This window comes from Somniosus microcephalus, chromosome 9 (genome assembly GCF_052327205.1).
Source record: "Somniosus microcephalus isolate GS21.2 chromosome 9, FLI_Smic_1.0, whole genome shotgun sequence".
Lineage (NCBI taxonomy): Eukaryota > Metazoa > Chordata > Chondrichthyes > Squaliformes > Somniosidae > Somniosus > Somniosus microcephalus.
In genome coordinates, this window is record NC_140995.1 from 177746478 (window position 1) to 177772563 (window position 26086).

Here is a 26086-nt window from a genome sequence, read left to right on the forward strand (position 1 = left end):
TTTAATGCACAACCTGCCATACTGCAGGCAGCATCATCCATCACCCATAAAGTCAAAAAGAATGGAGTCATAAAATAAAGTTTTTGTTTTTATTTATGAAATGTACTACTTTGCCCTGAAATAGTTGTCAATGACATCCTTGGCTTGTGAGTCTTTGCCATAATCCTAAAAATAAAAACAAAAACATTTGTTAAGATGTGTACCAGAATAATTTTGTAACATGATCTCCAACTTGGAACATTGGAGGCATTTGAAGCTATGAATGTACGGTCTATTTTTTAAAATTAAGTTCAAATTTATTATACTAAAATTATAGTGAAGGCCAACAATTCTCCCAAAGCTTTGGTGATGAAGTTTGGATGGGGGAAATCTAGATATTTTATTTCAAATATTGCTGAAGCCATCTCCAGTACGATCTTACATTGGCTTTTGGGTTGAGGTAGAGAGATGAGATAAAGGAATCAACAAAAATCTACAGAGCCAAGCAACAACTATTCACCCTGACTACAAGTTGGAGATGCACATCGGGTTATTGCTTAAATGTAACCATCATGTGTGCAGCTGTAAGACACTGGCAGGTCTAATTGTAACATTTACTTAATACATTACAATTACTTCATCAATAGCAAAATACTGTCGATGCTGGAAATCCGAAACAGAAAATGCTGGAAAGACTATAGAAAAGGAGTGTTGGGAAGGATTGTTCAAAATGAGACCCACTGTAAATCAGGAAATATCAACAAATACTTCATGCAAAAGCAACAAACTTGTACATTTAAATCATCAACAAGGATTTTTATCTGGTGTTTTGAAGATCACATTCCACAATCCCATCTGGTTACAATTAGAGCCACTGGAATAAAGTCCAATTCTGCACTACATGGCATCTTTACCCAGTTCGGAAACCTATTCCAGAATACAGTTCATTTTTGTGAAAAGCACAAGCCAATGGATTTGCTCAAATAATGACAGACTCAAAGAATCAAAATAGGTTAACAGAAATTCCACATGACTGTATCTGCAGTCTTGTAATTTTGATCAGGATTTCAATGCAGTAAATTTAAATGTGTGGAGACTCAATTCAATTGAGTGAAATTTACAGCATTTTATTCACAACCAGCCCCAGAAGTTTTTTCTTGCCAATTTCTGAAGGCAGTTACTCATGGGATGTTTTTCCACAGCCTTCCAGTACCTCACACCTGATAGGTGTCTGTTGGCTATTTAACTACAAAGGGCTGTTTAGATAACCCGAATGCTGCCCTCGTCCAGCATGCACAACTTTCAGGAATGGGGACCCCGATTTTCCCCCTCCCTCGATCAAATGAAGTACCAACCCTGCCATATCAGCTCAGGTCAACTCCTGTGATACATGTGCCCAATAAAGTAATTGGAGAAGCTCCAATCGTTTTTAGAAATTAATTTTGTCATTAACTGATATAATTAACTCACCTTGACAACAACACAGCTGCAGCCTACAACTTTGCGAGGTTTCCCTTCACGGTCTATTTTGCACAGGCCTACCCACTCACCAAGTTTCTTGTTGTCATCAACCTTTAGTATAGAAAAAGGCAGTTATACAACATGAATCTAATAAAAGCCACCAAGTTTCACCGACATATGGCAGGAGCAATACTGTATCTCAGACTTTTTGGGTAACGATTGTGGCAATTTTCTTCATTGGATTTCTGTTGAGGGAGCCAAGTGGTCATCACAGATACAGTACTGCCATTCCATTCTACATGCAACACAGAAGATAGTCATATCTACAATCATTCATTCTTAAATTTAGAGCCAAATGCCTTAACACAGTGCAACTCCATTCCCAAGGTAGGGACGCAGTGGGCTACAGTTTCACAGGCACCCTCTGGTTCCATGCCCAAGCTCTATTAAATAGAGCTTCAATATCAAACATCAATCAATTGGTTAATAAACGAGTGGCATCACAATCAACTTGGTTTTTATCCTCTTCCCCTAATCTGTGGACACCAATTATGGCACGGACACGGTGGCATAGTGGTTAGCACTGTTGCCTCACAGCACCAGGGACCCGGGTTCAAATCTGGCCTCGGGCGACTGTCTGTGTGGAGTTTGCACATTCTCCCCGTGTCTGCGTGGGTTTTCTCCGGGTGCTTCGGTTTCCTCCCACAGTCCAAAGATGTGCGGGTTAGGTTGATTTGGCTATGATAAATTGACCCTTAGTGTTAGGGGATTAAATACGTGGGGTTACGGGGATAGGGTGGGAGATGTGTCAGTGCAGGCTCGATGGGCCGAAATGGCCTCTATCTGCACTGTGGGGATTCTGCGATATATCGCATCTCTGGAAGTTGAGATTGGGTCGTTCACCAGAGATCAGAAATCAAATGGCAGACCTTTCTGGCGTGCATGGCTCAACTACTTGCTGCATAAACTCGCTGCACCAAATGAAATCTCGGAGGGAATGCTTCACCTTTTTAGGTTCCTATACCATGTATTTGGTCAATTCGCAGAATCCCAACCTGGTCCCGTTTGCCGGAGGTACAGGATGCCCAGGTTCTATTAACGTCTCGAGGTGTTGCTGTATGAACTTTAACTGGTATACTCTTCAAAAGAAGCAGCTGAGTTTATACATTCAGCTTAGCCAATGGACTGGGAAGATCCCAGGATGGATCCACATCCTGTGCGGAGTTAGATGACCTCAGTCGTACAACAAATCTTAGCGATGGTGTTAGAGAGGGAATAATAAGATAAATTGTCCATGCCTGATTGCTACCTAATGATTCCTGGTGGAAATACACACACACACACACGCGCGCGAGTTCAACCATGGCGACTTCAAGATTCGCTGCCACATCAAGGTACTAAAGGAGCCCAACAAGAAGTTAATATCTACAACATAGAAGCCGAGAAAATAAAACTGCAAATGGTGACAGTTTCACATACTCCCAAGAAATCCATCGGCAGTCTGAACAGACTTGTCTTCAGACTTCCTAAATATTTGTTAAAGCAACTGAATTAGAAAACCTCGCCAACGTTAGAACCCCCAGATATGCAGAGTAAAGTGGTAATCCAAGAACAAGTGCCAATGAGGCAAATAAGGAACACCAGGAGTGTTAAAGACTAACTACACGTCAATTAAGGTTTTTAATCATTCTTGCTCCCTTCCCGCAAATGAACCAACAATCAATTTGAGCACAAAACTGTGTCAGTTAGGTGTTTAACCCGTGCAGGAATCCATCAGCACAATTGTCTCCAAACCATGCTATGAAATCCCCACAGGCAGTATTTCTGCACAATATGGAATGCATACCCTGTGGAACAATTCCCAGCCCCAGTGACAGGCCTACTCCTCCAGGTCCCACTCAATCAAAACCAACAAAAATATGAACTACACAGCCAAATCAACAGCATGCATGTCAGAGGACGTTGCAATCAAACTGTATAGTGTTCTTGTGAGAGCACATTACTGTGGCCAGTCCTGGACACCAACAAAGAGAAACACAAGCACTGGAAGCAGTGTTAAGAGGCCGATCCCTAGTGTTAGAAGTCTGAATTATGAGGAAAGATTGGATTATTAGGCCTTTTAGTGTGAAGAGAAGGTGGTGTCCAAGAGCTGATCTTAGAGCTTTACAAGATAGTTAAGCTTATGGAAAAAGCAAATCTGAAATATTACTTTAAATTAAATTGCATAAAAACAATGGAACACGGGTTCAAACTAAGGAAAAGTAACAACTATTTAGTCATTAAATCAAAGCAGTTCTTTGTTCTGTGCACTCTTGATGCTCACCTTAATTAGGTTGATCTGATGCTCAGCACAGAGCGCCTCTACCAACTTAACATACTGTGCCTCATCACAGTTGCCTGCCAGGACACACAAGTGGGCTTGTCGTCTGGGGGGGGTTAAAAAAAAAACTATTACATTAAAATATTTTTGACAGCATATAACCACACTATAAGGCAATCTGCTCAAATGAATCTGACCATTAATACCAATTTCACAAAGCAAATCAACATATTATTGTGAGCTACAGGTATAGAGTATAAAAACAAAGGGGAAATGATTGGGTGGGCCATCAGAATTTGGAGTGTTCTTTAGACAGGACAGAATCCCGACAGTCCAAGTTCCACCCAACCTCCCATCCTAATTTTGGGGCTCATGATTCTAGGTGTTCAACAGTAATGAACAAGACAGGTTCACTCACTCCAGCTACGCACCAGATCGTGCTAGGAGGTTCGATACAGCAATGAGGTATCCCGAAACTGATCTCAACATTATCCCAGGTACAGCCCTGGCTGAGACAAAACCTCCTTATACAACTCTCACATTCAGCGCAAGCTTTGACATTCCATTATCCTAATTTCATGATACTGATTTAACAGGTTTAAATAAGAAACTCATCTACAAGTGTATGCACTGTGTTCATACCTGCCTTTTTTTAAACTGGACAGTTTACATATGTGGCTTCAGCAATTTGGTAGTCACTACACCTTACAGAAGAGTTTTAGCAATAACCTGTCGGAACAAAACTTATTTCAATCTCACACCTTTCCTTTATAATGGATTTCAACAAGTGGTCAGCACTAGGCATTACTTTACTGTACAATTTATAGTGGCTTATGCTTTTCTTCCTTTGCATTTAACCAGCTGTCCGTGTTTATTCTTCCACACCAATAATTGTGGAATTATTTAAAAAGTACTCACTTGTCCAGCACCTTGACAGCTTCTCGGAGACCACAACACAAGCCATCGTGGATGTATGCAGTTTTCAACACTTCCTGAAGTGCAGTGTTAACATCCATGCTACCTCCTGCGGTAATGCTATCAAAAAAATGTAATTTATACATTATACAGAATGTTGGTAACTGCCATGTATGGATTTGATGGCAACATACCACGTAAAAAAGTTATGGCTTTGAGCTACAAAGTTGTCAGAAGTTGTTTTTCACTCATTCTTAAGAGTGAAGGGGTATCCGACGTAATACTTCATCATTCCAACGATATAGCTTAGCTGTAATTGTACAATGACCATACAGTTTGGCAGCACTTCATTTAGAAATTCAACAATTATGGTCATTCTTGCAACAGAATTTTAAATTGTTTTGACAAGCAATCGCTTCAAATACTTTGGTTTAAAAATGTCTTATTTTAATCAAGTGAGGAGATTTCAAGAGACTTTTACAATATGCAAATGTCATATATTGTCGATAATCCCATTATTGAATAAAAATGCTTCTAACCTGTTCTTATAATACATTCCCATCACTTTCCCACTCTGACCAAAGTTACAGCTTGTGAACACTACACATCATTAAGTCGGTCAAATGAACTGCAAACTTGCTAATCCTTGGTGGCCAAGCGTGCAACTAGATCAACCCCCGCCCCCAAGTTCCCGTGCATAACCTACACGGACTTTTAACACCTGGGCTGCTTGTGCATCTCGCTATATAGATTTTATTATTATTCCTGCTCGAGTTTGTCAACTCAAGGGGGTCGTGGGTCAATGCTCATCAGCCTCGCTCCCTCCGTTTGCAAACTTCCTCCTCCAGAACCCGGCCTCGGCAAAACGAGTGAGTGCAGCAGGGCCGAGACACGAATGACTGAAATCAGTCGCGATCTCTCCCGCTTCCAGCACACCAGCCGCTCACCGGCCCCGTTAACAGCCCCACCCCGGGCCCCGCTTCCAGGCCCCCACCCCCGGCTCCCGCTTCCAGCCGCCCGCGCTCCCCCGGGCCGGCTCTGGCTCGCTGCTCCTTGTCTGGCGGGCGCCGTCCGTCACCCGCTCAGTTGGAATCTCCCGGGCCCCGCAGGCCGCGGCCACTCACCATTCCTCGGCCATCGTTGCTGTTTATTTGCTCCGAAGGCGGCGCTTCCTTGCTGAAATATAAAGGAGGATCAGAGTGTTAGGAGCGGGCGAGCTGGGTGCGGAGTCGGCGCGGCTCTAGAGCCCAGGATGGCGGCGATGTCGGTCGGATTCGTTCCCTCTCCCTCCCCCCGGGCCCACGACACTCACCGAACCCCGGCTCAAAATGGCGGAAAGAGGGCGCACGCTGCTGACGTCATCCTTTTAATACCGGCGGCCGGCGCACAGGACCCCCGCCAGCTCATGACGGCTCAAGTCGTCCGCACTACTTGCCTGACAGAATAGAGGGCTCTCTCTAAAGCAACAACAACCTGTATTTACATAGCGCAGAATACGGCTGGAAATCTGAAATAAAAACAGAAAATGCTGGAAATCTGAAATATAAACAGAAAATGCTGGAAATCTGAAATATAAACAGAAAATGCTGGAAATACTCAACAGGTCAGGTAGCAACTATGGATAGAGAAACAGAGCTAGCGTCTCAGGTCGATGGCCTTTCATCAGAATTAGAGTGTATATCTCCCGCAGTAAACGTTGAGGAGTGTTGATTGGATTTGTGGGGCTGAGAGAGGCCTGACCATTTTAAGGTGTGCTGCGCACTCAACTAGCACTCAGATTGGTGGGGGAAAGGACGGGAAATATTTTGTATCAGTCTTTACAGTGGAGGACACTAAAAATATCCCAACACTGGACAAACAGGATGCTAGGGGCGGGGGGGGGGAGGAGGAGGAGGAGCTAAACACGATTAAAATCACTAAGGAGGTGGTACTCGGTAAGATAATGGGACTAAAGGCAGATAAATCCCCTGGACCTGATGGCTTACATCCTAGGGTCTTGAGAGAAGTAGCGGTAGGGATTGTGGATGCATTGGTGGTAATTTTCCAAAACTCCCTGGATTCAGGAAAGGTCCCAGCAGATTGGAAAACTGCTAATGTAACGCCCTTATTTAAAAAGGGAGGCAGACAAAAGGCTGGAAACTATAGACCAGTTAGCCTAACATCTGTGGTTGGTAAAATGTTGGAGTCCATTATTAAGGAAGCAGTAACAGGACATTTGGATAAGCATAAATTAATCGGACAGAGTCAACATGGTTTTATGAAGGGGAAGTCATGTTTGACAAATTTGCTCGAATTCTTTGAGGACGTAACAAACAGGGTGGATAAAGGGGAACCAGTGGATGTGGTGTATTTGGACTTCCAAAAGGCATCTGACAAGGTGCCACACAAAAGATTACTGCACAAGATAAAAAATCACGGGATTGGGGGCAATATACTGGCATGGGTGGAAGATTGGCTATCTAACAGAAAACAGAGAGTTGGGATAAATGGTTCATTCTCGGGTTGGCAATCAGTAACTAGTGGTGTTCCGCAGGGGTCAGTGCTGGGACCCCAACTCTTTACAATCTATATTAACGATTTGGAGGAAGGGACCGAGTGCAACGTATCCAAGTTTGCCGACGATACAAAGATGGGAGGGAAAGCAGTGAGTGAGGAGGACATAAAAAACCTGCAAAAGGACATAGACAGGCTAAGTGAGTGGGTAAAAATTTGGCAGATGGAATATAATGTTGGAAAGTGTGAGGTTATGCACTTTGGCAGAAAAAATCAAAGAGCAAGTTATTATCTAAATGGAGAGAAACTGCAAAGTGCTACAGTACAAAGGGATCTGGGGGTCCTGGTACATGAAACACAAAAAGTTAGTCTGCAGGTGATCAGGAAGGCCAATGGAATCTTGGCTTTTATTGCAAGGGGGATGGAGTATTGCAGCCTTGCTGCAGTTATACAGGGTACTGGTGAGGCCACACCTGGAATACTGCATACAGTTTTGGTTTCCATATTTAAGAAAAGATATACTTGCTCTCGAGGCAGTTCAGAGAAGGTTCACTCGGTTGATTCCAGAGATGAGGGGGTTGACGTATGAAGAAAGGTTGAATAGGTTGGGCCTCTACTCATTGGAGTTCAGAAGAATGAGAGGCGATCTTATCGAAACATATAAGATTGTGAAGGGGCTTGATCGGGTGGATGCGGTGAGGATGTTTCCACTGATGGGTGAGACTAGAACTAGGGGGCATAATCTTAGAATAAGGGGCTGCCCTTTCAAAACTGAGATGAGGAGAAACTTCTTCACTCAGAGTGTAGTAAATCTATGGAATTTGCTACCCCAGAGAGCTGTGGAAGCTGCGACATTAAATAAATTTAAAACGGAGATAGACAGTTTCCTAGCTGATAAGGGAATAAGGGGTTACGAGGAGCGGGCAGGGAAGTGGACGTGAGTCTCAGTTCGGATCAGCCATGATCCTATTGAATGGCGGAGCAGGCCCGAGGGGCCGTATGGCCTACTCCTGCTCCTAGTTCTTATGAAATCTAGCAGAAAGTAATGGCTTGGCGTGGGGTGGGGTGGTGGGGTGGAGAGCTGGGATAGGCAAGGAGGGGGTGGGGGGGGGGGGGGTAGGCACAGAGAGGCAGGCAGAAGCAGGAAGATTCATGCTTCACCTGTCTATGCAACTTCCCTCATATGGTTCGAATCCTACCTATCCAAATGTAGCCAGCACATCTCAGCAATATCACCTCCAAAGTCCCTCAAGGAATTATTATTGTGCCCTCTTGCTCCTCATCTACATGCTGCCCCCTTGTTGACATAATCTGCAGGCATGGGGTCAGCTTTTATATATATATGCTGATAACACCAAGCTTTACCTGTCCAAGACTTCTCTTGACACATCGACTGCCTCTGTGCTGTCAAATTGCACGTTCGACATCCGGTTCAACATCAGGAATGCTAAACACATTCTCTTTTGAAAGACTGAGCAGTCTGGGGCTCGTTTCTCTACAAAAGAGAAGACTGAAAGGTGACCTGATAGAAGTCTTTAAAATTATGAAGAGGTTCGATAAGGTATGTAAGAATATAGATAGGTTTTTACATTACTCTTATACAGAACAGGATAAGCACATATAGATTATTAAATAAATAAGATAGTGGATAATTGAGCTTAAAGGGATTTTAGGATTAAAATACATGGGCCTAGAAATTCGGTGGGCTGTGCCACCAGTTAGCGCCTAAAGAGGGCACACAGTGGCTTTAGCGCCACTGGCCACGCCTCCCGCGATATTTAGCTGGGGCGCTAATGGCGGCGTTAGCCTGTTGCACTGCGCCGCCACCGATGACATCATCGGTGTGCACAGCGCCCCACTACCGCCCCGATCGCGATATTTGGCAGCGACCGCCTCTGTAACGCCGCTCGCTAATCGCACCCAGTTCACGGGGCCTACCTGTGGTGGCAGTGGCGCAAATTAAGGTGGAGGTGCGGGGTGGACGATTTTTTCGGCGGCCGCCTGCCAGCACCTCCGTCCCCGGCCTCCTGTTCTCCCCCCGCGGCATTGCCGGCTGTTTTCCGAGAGCCCGGCACTTCTCCTCGGTGTCGGGCTCTTTTGCCGGCACTCGCGATCACTCATCGCGCTGGTGCAGGCCCCTCCCCCTTAAGAATGGGAGGAAGGCCTGCAGTACCGCAGTGCGCCATGTCGCAGCGTGTGGCGCTGCGGCACGTTGCGATGCGATATTCAGTTTCAGCGCCCTAAGAGGGACGTGGAGCACCTCGAGCCTCGCCCCATGGCCCTCTTGGGGCGCTCAAGCTGAATTTCCGGCAATCGCTGCTGCTCCGATCGCAGCGCAAAATCTGGCGCCCAGGCGAGCTTGGCGCCCCGTTTGCGGCTCCACCCAATTTCTCCCCCATAGACTTTTAAAACACAGGCTTTTGATCACAGCAGAGGGCAGTGTATGAGAAGAGATTGCTGCAATATAAAAAGGCAATGTTGCTATAGAGCATACATCAAAGGTTTTGTATAACAAAGCTATGGCTCGGGAAAAGCAATGAAAGAATGTAACAGTACGGTATTAAAAGACATAAGGCCTCTCATCCCTGTCTGGCTATCTGTTCAAAGAACTGGGAGTCATAAAACACCCGAGAGTGTTGCATCCAGCAGGAAGTAGAAGACGGTATAAAAAGAGGTACAATATTTGACTCAGTAGGAAGACCTTTGCTACCTTTAAGCCCAGGTGGCATGAACAGGCTTGGAGAAGCCATTTCCACCAAATCCAATGCACATGGGTGTTAGACGTAAGGCTGATGTGCATTGCTCTGTATGGGGTTTTAAGATTATGTTTTGTAACAATAAATAAGTTAATTATCAGACATATCACTATCTCTAGCTTTTTGAATCTGTTAAGAGGATCAAGAAGGAATTAACCAACAGGGTAGGTGTAGAAAAGATGTTTCCACTTGTAGGGGTGTCCAAAACTTGGAATCATAAATATAAAATAGTCACCAATAAATCCAATAAGGAATTCAAAAGTGGTGAGAATGTGGAATTCGCTACCACATGGAGTGTTTGAGGTGAATAGCATAGATGCACTTAAGGGGAAGCTAGATAAGTACACGAGGGAGAAAGGAATAGATGGATATGTTGATAGGGTGAGATGAAGTAAGGTGGGAGGAGCCTCATGGAGCATAAACACTGGCATAGACCTATTGGGCCAAATGGCCTGTTTCTGTGCTGTAAATCTATGTAATACTCAAGACAGCATAACCTTCACCACCAATGTCAGAAACTTCAGTGCTCTCCAAATTTCTACATGCAGACAATATCTCATCAGTTGCCTCTGAACAACAACCCGTAAGTGCTAGTTCACTAAACTGATGTGCATTGCTCTGTATGGGGTTTTAAGATTATGTTTTGTAACAATAAATAAGTTAATCCCTTTTAATCCACTGAATTTCAGCTGCCTAACTCAAATTACTACTTATCCGAGTTCCTGATTAACTCATACAACCTTAGGTTTTCTCTAATTCAAGTTCTCTCTAGAGAAGTTATTCCAACTCTGGAATACACAAGCTGGTTGTGACCACATTCTTTGCAGCCTCTTCATCCGAGTACACATGCCTTAATTTTTCACAGGTACAACAGATTGGTCTGTACATTCTATGTAATACTCAAGACAGCATAACCTTCACCAGCAACATCAGAACAGTAGCACAGTCATTGGGCTGGTCATCCTGAAGCCTGGACTAATGAGTTCAAATCCCACCATGGTAGCTGGGGAATTTAAATTCATTTAATTAAATTAATTTGGAATAATTGCTAGTATCAGAAACTGTCGATGTCGTAAAAACCCATCTGGTTCACTAATGGAAATCTACCTTACCTGGTCTGGCCTATATGTGACTCTAGACCCACAACAATGTGGTTGACTCTTAACTGCCCTCTGAAATGGCCTAGTAAGTCACTCAGCTGTAACAAACCGGACCATCCGGCATCGACCTCGGCACCGGGTGCGGACATGGCAACGGCACACCCAGCCTAGTCGACCCTGCAAAGTCCTCCTCACCAACATCTGGGAACTTGTGCCAAAATTTTGGGAGAGCTGGCCCACAGAATCATACCTTTCAGCCAATGTCCCAACTCCTCCCTGGGTATATCCTGTCCCACCGGCAGGACAGACCCACCAGGGGTGGCGGCACAGTGGTATACAGTCGGGAAGGAGTGACTCCGGACCCCATGGCTTCAGGTCAAGCATGGGCAAGGAAACCTCCTGCTGATTACCACCTACCACCCTCCCTCACCTGATGAGTCAGTACTCCTCCATGTTGAACAACACTTGGAAGAAGCAGAGAGAGTAGCAAGGGCACAGAATGTACTCTGGGTGGGGGACTTCAATGTCAATCACCAAGAGTGGCTCGGTAGCACCACTGCTGGCTGAGTCCTGAAGGACATAACTGCCAGTCTGGGTGAGAGAACCAACACGAGGGAAAAACCTACTTGACCTTGTCCTCACCAATCTACCTGTCGCAGATGCGTCTGTCCATGACAGTAGTGACCACCGCACAGTCATTGTGGAGATGAAGTCCGGTCTTCACGCTGAGGACACCCTCCATCGTGTTGTGTGGTACTACCACCGTGCTAAATGGGATAGATTCAGAACAGATCTAGCAGCTCAAAACTGGGCATCCATGAGGTGCTGTGGGCCATCAGCAGCAGCAGAATTGTATTCCACCACAATCTGTAACCCCATGACCCGGCATATCCCTCACTCTACCATTACCATCAAGCCAGGGGAACAGCCCTGGTTCAATAAGGAGTGTAGAAGAGCATGCCAGGAGCAGCACCAGGCGTACCTAAAAATGAGGTGCCAACACAGGACTACATGCATGCTAAAAAGCAGAAGCAGCATGCTACAGACAGGGCTAAGCGATCCCACAATCAACGGATCAGATCAAAGCTCTGCAGTCCTGCGACATCCAGTCGTGAATGGTGGTGGACCATTAAACAACTAACGGGAGGAGGAGGCTCCATGAATATCCCCATTCTCAATGATTGTGGAGCCCAGCATGTGAGTGCAATAAACAAAGCTGAAGCGTTTGCAGACATCTTCAGCCAGAAGTGCCGAGTGGATGATTCATATCGGCCTACTCCTGAGGTCCCTACCATCACAGAAGCCAGTCTTCAGCCAATTCGATTCACTCCACGTGATATCAAGAAACGGCTGAGCGCACTGGATACAGCAAAGGCCCAACCATCTTCAGTTGCTTCATCAATGACCTTCCCTCCAACATAAGGTCAGAAATGGGGATGTTCGCTGATGACTGCACAGTGTTCAGCACCATTCACAACTCCTCAGATAATGAATCAGTCCATGCCCGCATACAACAAGACCTGGACAACGTTTAGGCTTGGGCTGATAAGTGGCAGGTAATATTCGCACCACTGAAGTGCCAGGCAATGACCATCTCCAACAAGCGAGAGTCTAACCAACTCCCCTTGACATTCAACAGCATTACCATCGCCAAATCCCCCACCATCAACATCCTAGGGGGTCAACACTGACCAGAAACTTAACTGGACCAGCCACATAAATACTGTGGCTACAAGAGCAGGTCAGAGGCTAGTTATTCTGCGGCGAGTGGCTCACCTCCTGACTCTCCAAAGCCTTTCCACCATCTACAAGGCACAAGTAAGGAGTGTGATGGAATACTCTCCACTTACCTGGATGACTGCAGCTCCAACAACACTCAAGAAGCTCGACACCATCCAGGACAAAGCAGCCCGCTTGATTGGCACCCCATCCACCACCTTAAACATTAACTCCCTCCACCACCGGCGTACCGTGGCTGCAGTGTGTACCATCTACAAGATGCACTGCAGCAACTTGCCAAGGCTTCTTCGGCAGCACCTCCCAAACCCACAACCTCTTCCACCTAGAAGGACAAGGGCAGCAGGCGCACGGGAGCACTACCACCTCCAAGTTCCCCTCCAAGTCACACACTATCCTGACTTAGAAGTATATTGCCGATTCTTCATCGTCGCTGGGTCAAAATCCTGGAACTCCCTCCCTAACAGCACTGTGGGAGTACCTTCACCACACGGACTGCAGCGGTTCAAGAAGGCTGCTCACCACCACCTTCTCAAGGGCAATTAGGGATGGGCAATAGATGCTGGCTTCGCCAGCGATGCCCACATCCCATAAACGAATAAAAAAGAAGAAACTTCAGTGCTCTCAAATATCCATATTTTACGATCAAGATGCATTAGAAGATAGGAGCAGGAGTAGGCCATTCGGCCCTTCGAGCCTGCTCCGCCATTTAATGAGATCATGGCTGATCATCCAAATTCAGTACCCTGTCCCTGCTTTCTCCCCATATCCCTTGATCCCTTTAGCCTTAAGAAATATATCCAACTCCTTCTTGAATATATTTAATGAATTGGCCTCAACTGCCCTGTGTGGCAGAGAATTCCACAGGTTCACCACTCTCTGGGTGAAGAAATTCCTCCTCATCTCAGTCCTAAATAGCTTACCACTTATCCTTAGACTGTGACCCCTGGTTCTGGACTCCTCCGCCATCGGGAACATTCTTCCTGCATCTAGTCTGTCTAGTCCTGTTAGAATTTTATAAGTTTCAATGAGATCCCCTCTTATTCCTCTAAACTCCTGCGAATATAAGCCTAATCGATCCAATCTCTCATGTACTTGTTACATATGGCAAATAAATCTAATCTGAATCATACGTCATTCCTGCCATCCCAGGTATCAGCCTGGTGAATCTTTGCTGCACTCTCTCCATGACAAGAACATCCTTAACGGCATAATAATACTATTAAAGGACATACGCCCTATTGTGTACAAGCAATATAAAATGTACGATTAAAGAAAGAACTTGCATTTGTATAGTGCTTCCTCAACCGGTGGGCACCACAGGCACTGGAGTGTATAGTGGACATCGATAATAATATTACATTTTTTATAAGTTTCCATTTTTTTTATGGTTTAGTTTTTTATTAGTTGTGCTCCTCTATAAAAGGGGCAAATTTGTTGGTTTTTTTTGGTTTGATGACACTGGGGCTTGAATAGTGCCTTCTCATGTCTCAGGACGTCCCAAAGCACAATCAATCGATTACTTTTGAAGAGCAGTTACCATTGTTATGTAGGAAAACATGGTAGTCTGTTTGCACACAGCAAGTGAATGAATGGCTGGATAATCTGTTTGTGGTGGTGTTGGTTGAGGGAGGAATGTAAAGGTTGAGAAACTAAAAGCCGACACATCCCCTGGACCTGACGGCCTACATCCTAGGGTCTAAAAGAGGTGGCTGCAGAGATAGTGGATGCATTGGCTGTGATCTTCCAAAACTCCCTAGATTCAGGAAAGGTCCCAACGGATTGCAAGGTAGCGAATGTAACCCCACTATTCAAGAAAGGAGGGAGAGAGAAAACCTGGAACTGCAGGCCAGTTAGCCTGACATCAGTTGTTGGGAAAATGCTGGATTCCATTATTAAGGAAATGGTAACAGGGTACTTATGATTAGGCAGAGTCAACATGGTTTTATGAAAGGTAAATCGTGTTTGACATATTTATTAGAGTTTTTTTGAGGATGTAACTAGCAGGGTAGATAAAGGGGAACCCGTGGATGTAGTATATTTGGATTTCCAAAAGGCATTCGATAAGGTGCCACAGAAAAGGTTGTTAAGCAAGATAAGGACACATGGGTTGGGGGTAAGGTATTATTAGCATGGATAAATGATTGGTTAACAGACAGAAAACAGAGAGAAGGGATAAACGGGTCATTTTCAGATTGGCAGGCAGTAACTAGTATGGTGCCGCAAGGATCAGTGCTTGGGCCTCAGCTATTTACAATCTATATTAATTATTAGATGAAGGGACCGAGTGCAATGTATCCAAGTTTGCTAACGATACAAAGCTGGGTGGAAAAGTAAGATGTGAGGAGGACGCAAAGAGCCTGCAAAGGGATATAGACAGGTTAAGTGAGTGGGCAATAAGATGGCAGATGGAGTATAATGTGGGGAAATGTCTGGTTATTCACTTTGGTAGAAAGAATAGAAAAACAGAATATTTTTTAAATGGAGAGAAACTATTAAATGTTGGTGTTGAGAGAGATTTGTGTGTCCTCGTACAAGAAACACAAAGTTAGCATGCAGCTACAGCAAGCAATTAGGAAGGCAAACAGCATGTTGGCCTTTATTGTTAGAGGGTTGGAGTACAGGAGTAAGGAAGTCTTGCTACAATTGTACAGGGCCTTGGTGAGACCACACCTGGAGTACTGTGCACTGTTCTGGTCTCCTTGTCTGAGGAAGGATATACTTACCTTAGAGGCAGTGCAACTAAGGTTCACTAGATTGATCCCTGGAATGAGAGGGTTGCCCTATGAGGAGAGATCGAGTAGATTGGGCCTATACTCTCTGGAGTTTAGAAGAATGAGAGGTGATCTCATTGAAACATATAAGATTCTGAGGGGGATTGACAGGGTAGATGCTGAGAGATTGTTTCCCCTGGCTGGAGAGTCTAGAACTAGGGGGCATAGTCTCAGGATAAGGGGCCGGCCTTTTAAGACTGAGATGAGGAGAAATTTCTTCACTCAAGAGGGTTGTGAATCTTTGGAATTCTGTACCCCAAAGTGCTGAGGATGCTCAGTCGTTGAGTATATTCAAGGCTGAGATAAATAGGTAGATTTTTGGACTCCAGAGGAATTAAGGGATGTGGGGATAGGGCAAAAAAGTGGAGTTGAGGTCAAAGATCAGCCATGATCTTATTGAATGATGGAACAGGCTCGAGGGGACGTATGGCCTACTCCTGCACCTAATTCTTATGTTCTTATAAAGGTCCTCTCAGATTGATTTCAATGAGGTGTTTGTGCCACCAGTTCCCGAGGTCTGGCTCAGGTGACAGTAACCCCAAGGTAAACCTGATGGATTCACTAAACCTGTTCCTGTTTATACCAGTTCTTCCCAGCAGCTTTACACCGTCATCCACCTGAAATGTTAACTCTGTTTCTCCTTCACAGATGCCTTTTCTAAATTAACGATAAGGAGTTACTGGGTTGCCCCAGTGTCATCAAACAAAAGTGACCATTTTAAAGGGGCACAACTAATAGAAAATTAAATCATAAAACAAAGGAAACTTATAACTTAAATAATATTATTGCCCATGTCCACAAACACTCCAGCTCCTGCGGTACCGACCGGTCGTGGAAGGGCTCAAGCACACTGGCAGACACCGCGTGCTCCTTTAGGGCCATCTGGGCGTGAGCAAAACCACGGAGGAGAGGCAGGCTCCACAGACGCTACCTGACCTGTAGAGTGTTTCCAGCATCCGCAGTATTTTGCTTTTGTTCCAATGTTTACACCAAGGTTTCTGATGGCCATGCAAACCCCCTCTTTGGTAACTGGTGGTGCAAACCGGGGCGGATTGGGCCGTCTGGACATCTGGAGAATTCCCGGTGAGTCTGTGGGCCAATAGGCCGGTAGGAGCTACATGTACATTTCAATGTTTTGAAACACAAGTACACTAGCACAACTCTCTACTTGAGCTGACTAGCTGTTGGCATGGTTGAAAATTATCCAAGTAAGTTTGACTTTTATTAGTGGATAGCCTATTGACAAACATTCAGTATAAGCCCACTGACTCCCAGAGCTACCTTGATTACACTTCCTCCCACCCCGCTTCCTGTAAGGACTCTATTCCATTCTCCCAATTTCTCCGTCTCCATTGCATCTGCTCTGACGATGCCACCTTCCATAACAGTGCTTCCGATATGTCTTCCTTTTTCCTCTCCCAGAATTCCACTCTACCGTGGTTGACATGGCCCTCGACCGTCTCCGTTCTATTTCCTGCACTTGCTCTCACCCCTTCCCCTCCCTTCAGAACCATGATCGGGTTCCCCTTGTCCTCAGCTTTCCCCCAACCAGCCTCCACATTTAATGGATCATCCTCCGCCATCTCCAGCGTGATCCCACCACCAAACACATTTTCCCCTCCCCTTCCCTTTCAGCGTTCTGAAGGGACTGCTCCCTCCGCAACACCCTGGTCCACTTCTCAATCACCCCCAACACCCTTTCCCCTTCCACAGCACCTTCCCATGCAAGCGCATGGGATGCAACACCTGCCATTTTACCTCCTCCCTTCCCACTGTCCAAAGCCCCTGGATTTACTTGTACTTTTGCAATTTAGTATACTGTATTCGCTGCTCACGATGCAGTCTCCTCTACATTGGGGAGACCAAACGCAGATTGGGTGACTGTTTTGCAGAACACCTCCGTTCAGTCCATAAGCACGATCTTCCGGTCGCCTGTCACTTTAATTCTCCGCTCCACTCCTACTCTGACCTCAGCCACTTACACTGTTCCAATGAAGCTCAACGTAAGCTCGAAGAGCAGCACCTCATCTTTCGATTAGGCACTTTACAGCCTTCTGGACTCAACATCGAGTTCAACACTTTCAGACCATAACCTCTGCCCCTATTTTTTTCACATGGCAGCTGTTGAGGATTCTGCCATTCCCATTTACACCTCAACTAAACTCATCTTTTGTTTCTGAACTTGTCCCATTACCATCTCCTTTTGCCTTGCACCATCATCCCTTTTTTCTTTTAATCTCTCCTGCCTTCCATCCTATGACAGACCTTCCCTTTTGTTCTTTCCTCCCCTCCCCCCTTTCCCTGCCCCTACACTTGCTTAAAAATCTGTTACATCTCTAACTTTTTCCAGTTCTGACGAAGGGTCATCGACCTGAAACGTTAACTCTGTTTCTCTCTCCACAGATGCTGCCTGACCTGCTGAGTATTTCCAGCATTTTCTGTTATTTCAGATTTCCAGCATCCGCAGTATTTTGCTATTGTAGCAGGAATTCATTCTTTACATAGGATATACGGCACAGAAACAGGCCATTTGGCCCAACCAGTCCATGCCGGCGTTTATGCTCCACTCGAGCCTCCTCCCGTCTTTGCTCATCTAAATTTATCAGCATAACCCTCTATTCCCTTCTCCCTCATCTGCTTGTCTAGCCTCCCCTTAAATGCATCTATACTATTTGCTTCAACCACTCCCTGTGGTAGCGAGTTCCACATTCTCACCACTCTTTGGGTAAAGAAGTTTCTTCTGAATTCCCTATTGGATTTCTTGGTGACTATCTATATTGATGGCCTCTAGTTATGCTCTTCCCCACAAGTGGAAACATTCTCTCTGTATCCACCCAATTAAAATTTTTAATAATTTTAAAGACCTCTATTAGGTCACCCCTCAGCCTTCTTTTTTCAAGAGAAAAGAGACCCAGCCTGTTCATCCTTTCCAAATATATATACCCTTGCATTTCTGGTATCATCCTTGTAAATCTTCTCTGCACCCTCTCCAGTGCCTCTATCATTTTTATAATATGGCGACCAGAACTGTACGCAGTACTCCAAGTGTGGTCTAACTAAGGTTCGATACAGGTTTAGCATAACTTCCCTACTTTTCAATTCTATCCCTCTAGAAATAAACCCTAGTGCTTGGTTTGCTTCTTTTATGGCCTTGCTAACCTGTGTTGCAACTTTTAATGATTTGTGTATTTGTACTTCAAGATCCCTTTGTTCCTCCACCCCACCTAGACTCGCACCCTCCAAGTGATAAGTGACCTCCCTATTCTTCCTAACAAAATGTAATACCTCACATTTATCTGTGTTGAACTTCATTTGCCAATTATATGCCCATTCTGCAAGTTTATTAATTAACTTGTTGCAGTCCTCCTCAGTATTGACTATCCCGCCCAATTTGGTGTCATCCGCAAATTTAGAAATTGTGTTTTGATTCCAAAGTCTAAATCGTTAAATGTAAATTGTGAACAGCAGTGGTCCCAGCACTGATCCTTGTGGAACACCACCACCACATGCCTGGATGAGTGCAGCTCCAACAACACTCAAGAAGCTCGACACCATCCAGGACAAAGTAGCCTGCTTGATTGGCACCCCATCCACCACTTTAAACATTCACTCCCTCCACCACCGGCGTACCGTGGCTGCAGCGTGCACCATTTACAAGATGCACTGCAGCAACGCATCAAGGCTTCTTCGGCAGCACCTCCCAAACCGGCGACCTATTTCACCTAGAAGGACAAGGGCAGCAGGCGCATGGGAACACCATCACCTCCAAGTTCCCCTCCAATCACACACCATCCTGACTTACAAGTATATCGCCGATCCTTCATCATCGCTGGGTCAAAATCCTGGAACTCCCTACCTAACAGCACTGTGGGAGTACCTTCACCAAATGGACTGCAGCGGTTCAAGAAGGCGGATCACCACCCCCTTCTCAAGGGCAATTAGGGATGGGCAATAAATGCTGGCATTGCCAGTGACGCCCTGATCCCATAAACAAATTTAAAAAACACCTTCTGTCACTGTGAATAGCTACCTTTTACTCCTACTGTCTGCTTTCTGTCCTGAAGCCAGCCAGCAATCCATTCTGCTACTTGTCCCCTGATTCCGCAATCTCTGATCTTGTTCATCAGTCTATTATGGGGTACCTTATCAAAGGCCTTGAAAATCCAGATAAATTACATCTACTGCATTACCATTGTCTACTCTCTCTGTTACCTCTTCAAAAAATTCAATAAGTTTGGTCAAGCAAGACTTTCCCTTTTGAAATCCATGTTGACTATTCATTATTATATTTTTGGTTTCTAGATGTTCTTCTATTTTCTCCTTTCGTAGGGATTCTATTATTTTTCCTACCACCAATGTCAAGCTGTCTGGTCTATAATTCCCTGGACATGTTCTATCCCCCTTCTTAAATATCGGTATTACATTAGCTATCCGCCAGTCCTCTGGCACCACACCTTTTTCTAATAATTATTAAATATTTGTAGTAATGCCTCTGCTATCATTTCCCTAGATTCTTTTAAAATGCGTGGATGCAATTCATCCTGACCAGGGGTTTTATCCTCTTTGTTTGATTAATTTATTTAATATATCCCCTTTTTAAATTTAAATACACTTATCTCATTACTAATCTCATCGTCCAATGTCATGTCCACCTGTTCTATCTCCCTGGTAAATACTGAAGCAAAATAATTATTTAATATTTCTGCCATCTCTCTATCATTACATGTGGTATTACCCTGACTAACCCTTAATGGCCCTATTCCCATCCCAACCTTCCTTTTTTTATTGATGCGCCTATAAAATATTTTACTATTTTGTTTTATGTTCCTTGGTAATTTAGTTTCATAGTTCCTCTTTGCCTCACTAAGTGTTTTTTGACTTCTCCCCTAATCTTTTTATATTCTCTCTTATACTCCCCTGCTGTTTATGTACTTCATGTATGCCTCTTTCCTTACCCTCAATTGTTCCCTTATGGCTTTATTCATCCATGGAATCTGATTGTTTAGTTTTTTCCTTTTAGCGGTATATATTTTTCCTGCACTCTGTTGAACACCATTTTAAATGTTTCCCATTGCTGTTCTACATCGTTGTTTGCCAATACTGTTGCCCATTCCCCCCTCGTTCTATTCTCAGCCCCTCAAAATCAGCTTTTCTCCAATCTATTAACCTGGTTTTCATCATACTCATCGTCCTTCTCAATTATCATCTTAACGCCTACTATATTATGGTCACTATTGCCTATATGTTCCCCTACCTTTACTTATCTTATTTGCTCTGGTTCATTCCACATTGCTAGATCCAATATTGAATCTCAGCCAAACCTTGCGCAGTGTCACTTTATTTAAATATATACATACCAAAACTATAAGTTTAAAATAACTTTCACATTGTATACCATAGGCTGTTGTTGCAAACTGAGCCCTGTTTGAAAGAAATAAAAACAGAAAATGCTTAAGATACTCAGCAGATCAGGCAGCATGTGAATAGAGAAACAGAGTTAACGTTTCAGAACGAAAGAACATGTCCAAGGGCCATTGTGTAAGAGGAGGTGACGGAGGAGTGTGTGTGGAGGTTTCCGGTGTCTATCGTCATTCACTTGGCTGTTGCGACAGGATCTATCTAGTGGATAATGGGACTTTAATCCATAAAACAGTGCGGGGCGGGGTTGCTTCTGATAGTTGTGAAATGGTCCGGGAAAAACTGGACGGAGCGGAGTGAACCTGAAGGACCGGGATTCGAGTGTTTGGTTTCACCTCGATGCAGTGCGGTGCTCGGCACCAGAAAGAGAAATAAATCCTTCCACCCCAGCGGCAGGCACCAAACGACTGCCTCCGCCAAATTACAATGTCAAGTCCAGCAACTGAAGGTAATTCAGGCTCTGCTCTTTCCCTGTGTTCACTTACCTCGTTAGCTGATTCTGTATCTGATCCGGTTGTGAAGCTCCCAGCAGCGAGACTGCAGCGAGCCCCGGGCCAATAATAAATGTTCCGAAGCGGTCGAGTTGTGTTTCAATGGAGTGTTAATAACTATCCAGAATTAGGTGGCGCAGCGAGGTTTGGGAGCAGGGACAATGTTCGCTTTGTGGGGAGCTCAGTACAAATGTTTCGGTTCCGCCTCCATTTTACTTTTAACTAGATAAATGACACTAAATACTTTGCTGCCGATTTAAATTGATGTCAAATCAGCATCTGAGAAAAGAAAAGGATTTTCTGAAAGGGTCTCCATCCAAAACTTTAATCTGCCTCTTAAAATACAGACCAGCATTTGTTGGGTTTGCTGCCAAAAAGTTCGTTTTAACTAGTCTATTTTATTATGTCCGTGTATGATTGAGACACGGACAGCAGGAGTTGAACAAAACAAGTCTTTACTGAAAGGAGTCAATCGGGAAAACTGAAACTACAGAGGCTTAATAGCGCCTTTTATACAGGGGTGGTCACTGCCGGTGCTGCAGTCTGAGACCAGTTATTCTCTTAAAGGTACATACACAACATATTTATTTTATGATTCATTTTTATAGCGACATTACTTAAATTAATGCGGCCTGGGAAGAGGGGGGTGGGGAGATCTCCCCAGCAGCACAGGAAGTGTATAATCAAAACAACAGAAAATGCTGGAAAAACTCAGCAGGCCAGGCAACATCCGTGGAGAGAGAAATAGAGTCAACGTTTCAGGTCAAAACCCTTTGTCAAGACCTGACCTGAAACGTTGACTCTATGGGGTCGATTTTCCCGAACCTGTCGGGAAGAAGGCGGGACTTCAACTTTTGGGTTTTTGACCCGCCTACATCGACGTCCGGCCAATCCGCGCGATTTCCCCTTGATTGACCTTGTTGAGCCCGCCCAGCGGGCTCAGCAGGCCAATTAAGGGCCACCCGGCAACAGGTGACATCACAGACTGAAATTTCATCTGTCAAGAGTTCTTGACAGATGAAATATCAGTATTTCACAGCTGTTTGAAGCTGTGAAACACTGACAGTCTGAGTTCTGACATGAGTCCTTCTGCACAGACTCAGTTAGAACTCTTACTGGCACTCAAAGCTGAAGGCTGTCACTTTTCACATATCGCAGCCGTTCAGCTTTAAGTGCCGGCTGAGTGATGGGCTCCCGACAGCTACAGGAAGAAAGGCTGTTAAGGTAAGTACAGGTAAGTAAAAGTTCTTTACACACTTTAGACACACCAAACACACTTACCTTTGCACTCATGCACCCATCACTCACCTAAGCGCCGACATCGCGACCCCTCCAACTCCTTCAACCCGACGGCCCGCCTGCTCTAACCTGGCGTGGTTTGGAGCCTTCGGGAAACCCACACGAAACCCCTCAAAATAGGGATTAGCTAAAAACTGCCTGTTAACAGGCAGTTAATTGGCACTAATCCCTTCCCGCCTGGTTTCGGCGGGTCCCAGTGCGGGGTGGGTACCCGCCGCCCCTGAAACTTGCGTGGGGCGGGATGGTGTCGGGACCCCCAAATTCGGGATTTCCCCCCCCCCCCCCACATGCCTGAAACCCCGCCTGACGGCTCCAGGAAAATCTAGCCCTATTTCTCTCTCCACGGATGTTGCCTGGCCTGCTGAGTTTTTCCAGCATTTTCTGTTGTTATTTTGGATTTCCAGCATCCGCAGTATTTTGTGATTGTACTAGTATAATCAAAACAGTTGAGTACAAGTTGAAGGAAGTCAACTTACAAACTACACAGTCCTTTGGTTACACCATTTCTTGAATACTGTACCCTGAGATGAGCTTTTTTTCTATTCGTTCATGAGATGTGGGCTTTGCTGGCAAGGCCGGCATTTATTGCCCTTGAGAAGGTGGTGGTGAGCTGCTGCCTTGACCCGCTGCAGTCCATGTAGTGAAGGTACTCCCACAGTGCTGTTAGGGAGGGAGTTCTGAAGCCGGTGCCTAGGTTGATGCCGGGCGGTCCGTCTGGTTTTATTCATATTATTGCTTTTCATAGCGGTTTGTTACAACTCCATGGCTTGCTAGGCCATTTCAACCACCTTCCGACCACATATCTGTGCCATCACTAAGACCGCCTATTTCCACCTCCATAACATCCCCGACTCCGCCCCTGCCTCAACTCATCTGCTGCTGAAACCCTCATCCATGCTTTTGTTACCTCTAGACTTCGCTATTCCAACGCACACCCAGACGGCCTCCCACATTCTACCCTACGTAAACTTGAGGTCATCCAAAACTCGGTTTTTAATTCTCATCCTTGTTTTCAAATCCCTCCATAGCCTCGCCCCTCCCTATCTCTGTAATCTCCTCCAGCCCTACAACCCTCAGATATCTGCGCTCCTCCAACTCTGGACCCTTGAGCATCCCTGATTTCCTTCGCTCTACCATTGGTGGCCGTGCCTTCAACTGCCAAGGCCCTAAGCTCTGGAATTCCCTCCCTACACTTCTCCACCTCCTCCTTTAAGACACTCCTTAAAATCTACCTCTTTGACCAAGCTTTTGATCACCTGCCCTAATAGTTGCTTATGTGGCTCGGTATCAATTTTTGTTTGATAAAGCACCTGTGAATTGCCTTGGGATGTTTTACCATGTTAAAGGTGCTATATAAATACTTCTTGTTGTCGCTATTGTCGGCAATGACAACACAAAGACCCAAAAGAGACATTCAAGCCCTAATGTTGGCACAAGTAAGAGCTTCAGAGGGTTGAATTATGAGGAAAAGACATTTGAAATATGGGCTTTTCAATATTGAAAGGAGGAAATGGAGAAGTAACTTTGTAAGTTAGGGCAGATTTCTGGTCTTCACTGTATATTTTTCTCACATTCAGTGTCCCCAGTCTGTCCTGTAAGCGGACCCTACATCTCCTATAATGTCGTACAGCTTCTGGAAATTGACTTTAACCTCTTATCTTAAATTTGTGACTGTTTCAGGTGATCAAAATGAAAATGCGAGAGAAGAATCGAATAAGTGGACAAAATCTCAAATTTTCACGTTAATATCTGCAGCGTCGATGAACTTTAGTTCTATGATTTGTTATTCAATTTTGGGACCTTTCTTTCCAAAAGAGGTAATATACATGTCTTGCTTGCATTTAATTAATAATTATGTTGTTTTAAAGACAGCCTTGAAAACTCTATTCATGGATCCTTTGTAAGTCCTGACATTTGAGTTGGGATGTTAACTGCTGTCCAATTACTCTCTTCAATGAATATGCCTAGCTATCTTTACTATTAAAGGATACTGCACTCATAGAATATGTTTGCTAAGCAAACTGTTGTTCAAGATTTGATATAAATAATTCAGCTGCACTTTCCACCTGCAACAGTGACAATGCTCTTTATCAAATATCCCTCACTGGTATATAATTTTGTTTTGAAAATATGTTGCTGCCCTAACGGGTACTCCTTGGATTGTAGTAAGTGGCTTGCCCCATTTGTGTGTAACAATAGCCCAATGAGGCTACCTAATAGTCTTTTATTTTCAACAACTTGCATTTATATAGCGCCTTTTTATTGTTGGAAAATGTCCCAAAGCAACTCCCCGATGCATAATAAAAGAGTGCGCTGAGCCAAAGGTGGCGATATTAGGAGGGGTGACCAAAAGCTTGGTCAAAGAAGTGGATTTTAAGAAGGGCCTTAAAGGAGGAGGGGGAGGTGGAGCAGTTTATGGAGACCATTCCAGAGTGTGGCGCCTAGGTAGGTCAGCGAGGCCAGGACTGTTGGGCAAGCAGGACTTGGTGCAGAGTAAGATACAGGTAACAAAGTTTTAGATGGGCCGAAGTTTAAGGAGGATTGAGGATCAGTGGCTGACCAGGACAGCATTGCAATAGTTGAGTCTAGAGGTGACCAGCATGGATGAGGGTTTTAGTGGCAGGTGGGCTGAGGTAGGTGTGAGGTGCGCAATATTGGAAGTGGAAGAAGACAGTTTTGTGGAGAGGATATAGGGTTGATAGCTCAGCTTGGGAATGAATAGGATACAGAGATTATGAACAGTCTGATTCAGGCTGAAACAGTGGCTGGTGAGTCAGTAACAAGGGCTCAGAGTTTAGGGTGTGCATTGAAGATGATTTTCCCAATATTTTGCTGGAGGAAATTGTGACTCATTCAAGACAGGAAGAAGTCTGACAGCGCAAAGGCATTGAATTGATTGAGAGAGGTGTTGCGGAGAGCTTGGTCTCACAGTGTACATGTGGAAACTGCCCCCCGCCCCCGACTGCACCAAATCTGCAGATCCTATTGCCTAAGGGCATCTTGTAGCTGGAAAAAAGAAGGAAGGATTCAAGGATGGATACCATTTACTTTTAGCTGTAAGCAACTTATTAATAAACATATATAATACATTTATTCTATGTTCTCTTTGCAGGCAGAAAAGAAAGGAGCCAATGCCAGTATTGTTGGAATGATTTTTGGTTGTTTTGCTTTATTTAATCTTATATTTTCACTGATAATGGGAAAATATGTAAGTATAATATTTGTGTATCTTTGTTTTGTTGAATTGATGTGCACTGGGACGTTAAGGTCTTTAGCTAGTAACACTATCCACTCAAAAATCTATTGTAATCTTTTTGAGTTCTCTTTACAATATTGTTATATG

At 44.7% G+C, this 26086-nt stretch overlaps 2 protein-coding genes and 2 non-coding genes across 18 annotated transcripts in view; 1 reads left to right on the forward strand and 3 right to left on the reverse strand.

The window, feature by feature from the left end:
* Window positions 1-75: 75 nt before the first annotated feature.
* Window positions 76-21580, reverse strand: rps12 (ribosomal protein S12). Of its 3 annotated transcripts, none has more exons than XM_085997619.1 (6): window positions 21439-21580; window positions 5800-5851; window positions 4679-4795; window positions 3764-3866; window positions 1450-1551; window positions 76-165 (listed from the first exon to the last, which is right to left on the reverse strand). In XM_085997619.1, exons 2-6 carry the CDS (start codon window positions 5811-5813, stop codon window positions 106-108), a joined length of 396 nt encoding a protein of 131 aa, XP_085853745.1. In that variant the 5' UTR covers window positions 5814-5851; window positions 21439-21580; the 3' UTR covers window positions 76-105. The 3 variants fall into 3 exon arrangements, with proteins under 3 accessions (XP_085853745.1, XP_085853744.1, XP_085853742.1); XM_085997618.1 differs by lacking the exon at window positions 21439-21580 and adding an exon at window positions 5988-6044; XM_085997616.1 differs by lacking the exon at window positions 21439-21580 and having other exon boundaries at window positions 5800-5981.
* On the reverse strand, window positions 1634-1719 carry LOC147112863 (small nucleolar RNA SNORD100). Its single transcript, XR_015079668.1, has one exon. It is a non-coding gene; the product is annotated as a small nucleolar RNA SNORD100 (small nucleolar RNA).
* LOC147112864 (small nucleolar RNA SNORD101) lies at window positions 4902-4973 on the reverse strand. The gene has a single exon (XR_015079660.1). It is a non-coding gene; the product is annotated as a small nucleolar RNA SNORD101 (small nucleolar RNA).
* Window positions 15742-26086, forward strand: part of slc18b1 (solute carrier family 18 member B1) — a 49379-nt gene continuing 39034 nt past the window's right edge. For 2 of the 13 annotated variants that reach the window (XR_015079581.1, XR_015079580.1), the window contains exons 1-3: window positions 15767-16618; window positions 24424-24560; window positions 25856-25951. Coding sequence is in view for 8 of the 13 variants with exons in the window: in XM_085997607.1 (XP_085853733.1) it covers window positions 16516-16618; window positions 24424-24560; window positions 25856-25951 (336 nt within the window). In the remaining 5 variants the exon portion in view is untranslated. Of the gene's footprint in view, window positions 16619-20992; window positions 21402-24423; window positions 24561-25855; window positions 25952-26086 lie in introns of those variants that run through there. The other 11 variants (XM_085997607.1, XM_085997606.1, XR_015079582.1 and 8 more) reach the window with 11 other exon arrangements.

What these genes read in the sequence shown, in the direction of transcription:
- rps12 (XM_085997619.1), bottom strand. An exon ending in GCTGTCAAGGTGCTGGACAA is followed by an intron (nt 3,867 to 4,678) that starts GTGAGTACTTTT and finishes AACCCCCCCCAG; the next exon opens with ACGACAAGCCCACTTGTGTG. An exon ending in ATCAGATCAACCTAATTAAG is followed by an intron (nt 1,552 to 3,763) that starts GTGAGCATCAAG and finishes TCTATACTAAAG; the next exon opens with GTTGATGACAACAAGAAACT.